The 2,583-nt window shown below is 49.9% G+C and overlaps 1 gene segment (V, D, J or C); it reads left to right on the top strand.

Annotated features, from left to right (window-relative positions):
* The first annotated feature begins 231 nt into the window (after positions 1 to 231).
* LOC120607091 (immunoglobulin lambda variable 8-61-like) lies at positions 232 to 1,118 on the top strand. The segment is given in 2 exon segments: positions 232 to 388; positions 484 to 1,118. Coding segments are annotated over 2 exon segments (624 nt in total).
* The last annotated feature ends 1,465 nt before the right edge of the window (positions 1,119 to 2,583 follow it).

The following is a 2,583-nucleotide window of genomic DNA, read 5'->3' as shown; positions in this document are numbered from 1 at the left end:
GGAGAAAGCAGCATCTCATCACCCAACTCTCAGCCTTTCCAGAGGGGGAATTTGATACTGAGGTCACCAGACACAGAAGAGACCATTTCGGTGAAAGGCCTGAAGTCTCTTCATCAATGTCTTAGTCACCACGCCATCTGGTCGGTGTGAGGTCCAAGCATCTGCCTCTTTCAAGACCTCGCCCAGGGACATCAGGGTGACTCTGGGTCAGGAAGAGAGAGAAAGCTGATTTGCATGAGGCACCTTCTCCTCCTAATGAGTCTGTGAAACTTAAAAAGGCCTGAGGACATCACACTTCAGCCCAGGAGCCTGAGGAGTCCGCGACCTGTGAGTGTCCCCACCATGGCCTGGACGGTACTTCTGCTGGGGCTCCTCGCTTATGGCTCAGGTCAGGGAAAGGGACTCTACATATTGGGGGTTCATAAAGACAGGTTCTCTGGGTAACCTAGTTTCATGACAACTGTGTGTCTCCTTTGGTTTTAGGGGCGAATTCTCAGACTGTGGTGACCCAGGAGCCATCGCTGTCAGTGTCTCCTGGAGGGACGGTCACACTCACCTGTGGCCTTAGCTCTGGGTCCGTCTCTACCAGTAAGTACCCCAGCTGGTATCAGCAGACCCCAGGCCGGGCTCCCCGCAGGCTTATCTACAACACAAACAGCCGCCCCTCTGACATCCCTGGTCGCTTCTCCGGATCCATCTCTGGGAACAAAGCCGCCCTCACCATCACGGGGGCCCAGCCTGAGGACGAGGCCGACTATTACTGTAATCTGTATATGGGTAGTAACATTTACACAGTGATGCGAACCCACGGGGAAGTGCAACCAAAACCTCCTCACGTGCTCAGAATGGCTCAGCCTCCGAGGCAGAAGGGAAGAGAGAGGGTGGAAATGGCCAGCACGCCATGGGGCGGGGGCTCCAAGGCCATGTTCTCTTGCCCAGTGGTTCATCACCATGTGTCCTCCATTCTCTCCAGGGTGACTCCACAAGACTGGCTTCCACTCTCCCTGTCTGCTTGTAATAATGGGGAGGTTCTCAGCTCCAAAATATGTCAACGACAGTGAGACTCAGAGACCCCACTGCTCCCTCTGAGTCCCTCTGATGCAAAGAGCATGAACAGATACACTCTCATTCATTGTTTGTCCCTGCAGACCACCTGGATAGTTCACTTAGCGTTAAAATGGGAGTCTCACTGCACTTGCTGGGATTGCAGTTCCTCAAACTAGGCCAACTGTGTGAGAATCCTGTGTTCTTCTGCAGGAATCTGTTTTAACAATCTCTCCAGGAGGTTTTTATGAACATTAAATTTGAGAAGTATCTGTATTTCTATTGTTTAGACTTATTCCTGAAAATTCATGTTTAAAATTCAATCTTAACAATCTAGGACAAAACTCTCCCATTCAAAATAAAAAACACTCAGAAACAGATTTAAAGCTTCAGGACATTGCTAAAATCTATGATTTGATTTCAAACTACAACCAGAAAATGGGAGGAATTTCCACAAGCACGTGTTCTCTAAGGATGCGTTTTGTGGCTCATGGGAATATTTATGCAGTTAAGAGTCATATTCTGTAGAAGTAGTTTGCAGAAACTTATACCGGAGCTGACTCCCCTGGTGTCAAGACAGGAGATGCTGGGCAGGAGGTTGTGTCACTACGCGAGCTCCCCCTAAGGCGTCCGGCACTGGGTCGTGAGGGGGAGAAGCAGAGTGCGAAATTCTGGATTGTTTATTTTTTCCTCAATAAGAAGAGGAGAGGGTGGCTTTCCTGCAGGTTTCGGAGTGAGCTGGCTCTGTGCTCCATAGTTTGGATTTTCTACATCCAGAACAGTAAGAAAGAAATTTCTGTTGTTTATCAGACACTTAGTGTAAGGTTGTTCGTTATAGCAGTGGGAACAGAGCAAGACAGAAATGGATCCTGAGAAGCAGGGGTGACGCTATCAGAATTCCCTAAAAGGCGTCCTGGTTGTAAAGCTGGAAAGTTATGTTTGAACGCTGCTCCCGTTTTAGGGTTTTGTGGAAGGACGACCTTGCGAGCAATGAACCTGGATATTCGGCTGAAGTGATTTCTAAGCCAAGAGTGGAAGGGGCTTGGCTCCTCCTGACTGCTTATAGCAAAATGGGACTGGAGAAAGTCTTAAAACAGAATCGTAAGAAAAAAGAAATAGCCCTTATAGATACTTAACATTCTAGGTCTGACCCAATTTTATACCATTAGGACACGAAGTGTGACTAAGCAACCACCTGACCAGGAGCTGAGTGCCTGTAGGCCATCTGCCCGGTAGCCAGGAGCTAGACTCCAAGCCGATGGAAGAATTCCCTGGAGGTGATTCAGAATCATCAGAGCTGCCACTGGCATCAAGGCCTAGAGGCGAGGGCTGGGAGGAGGCAGAGAGGTTTCAAAGAGGCGCTTGCAGCACAAAAAGGACCTTGGCGCTTCCCACCCAGGGCCACCTCACATTATATTCTCTGCACCCGCCCAGGTGCTCTGTGTGTCTGGCTTCCACAGGTGTGGGTCTGGCAGGCCCGGTGTGGGTGGGGCCCAGGGCCACCCCTCCTAAGGGCACACGCAAAATACTTTGGTGACA

This window comes from Pteropus medius, unplaced genomic scaffold, assembly GCF_902729225.1.
Source record: "Pteropus medius unplaced genomic scaffold, Ma_sr-lr_union100, whole genome shotgun sequence".
NCBI lineage: Eukaryota > Metazoa > Chordata > Mammalia > Chiroptera > Pteropodidae > Pteropus > Pteropus medius.
Note: the sequence above shows the minus strand (reverse complement) of the source record. Positions and strands in the feature narration are given on the sequence as shown.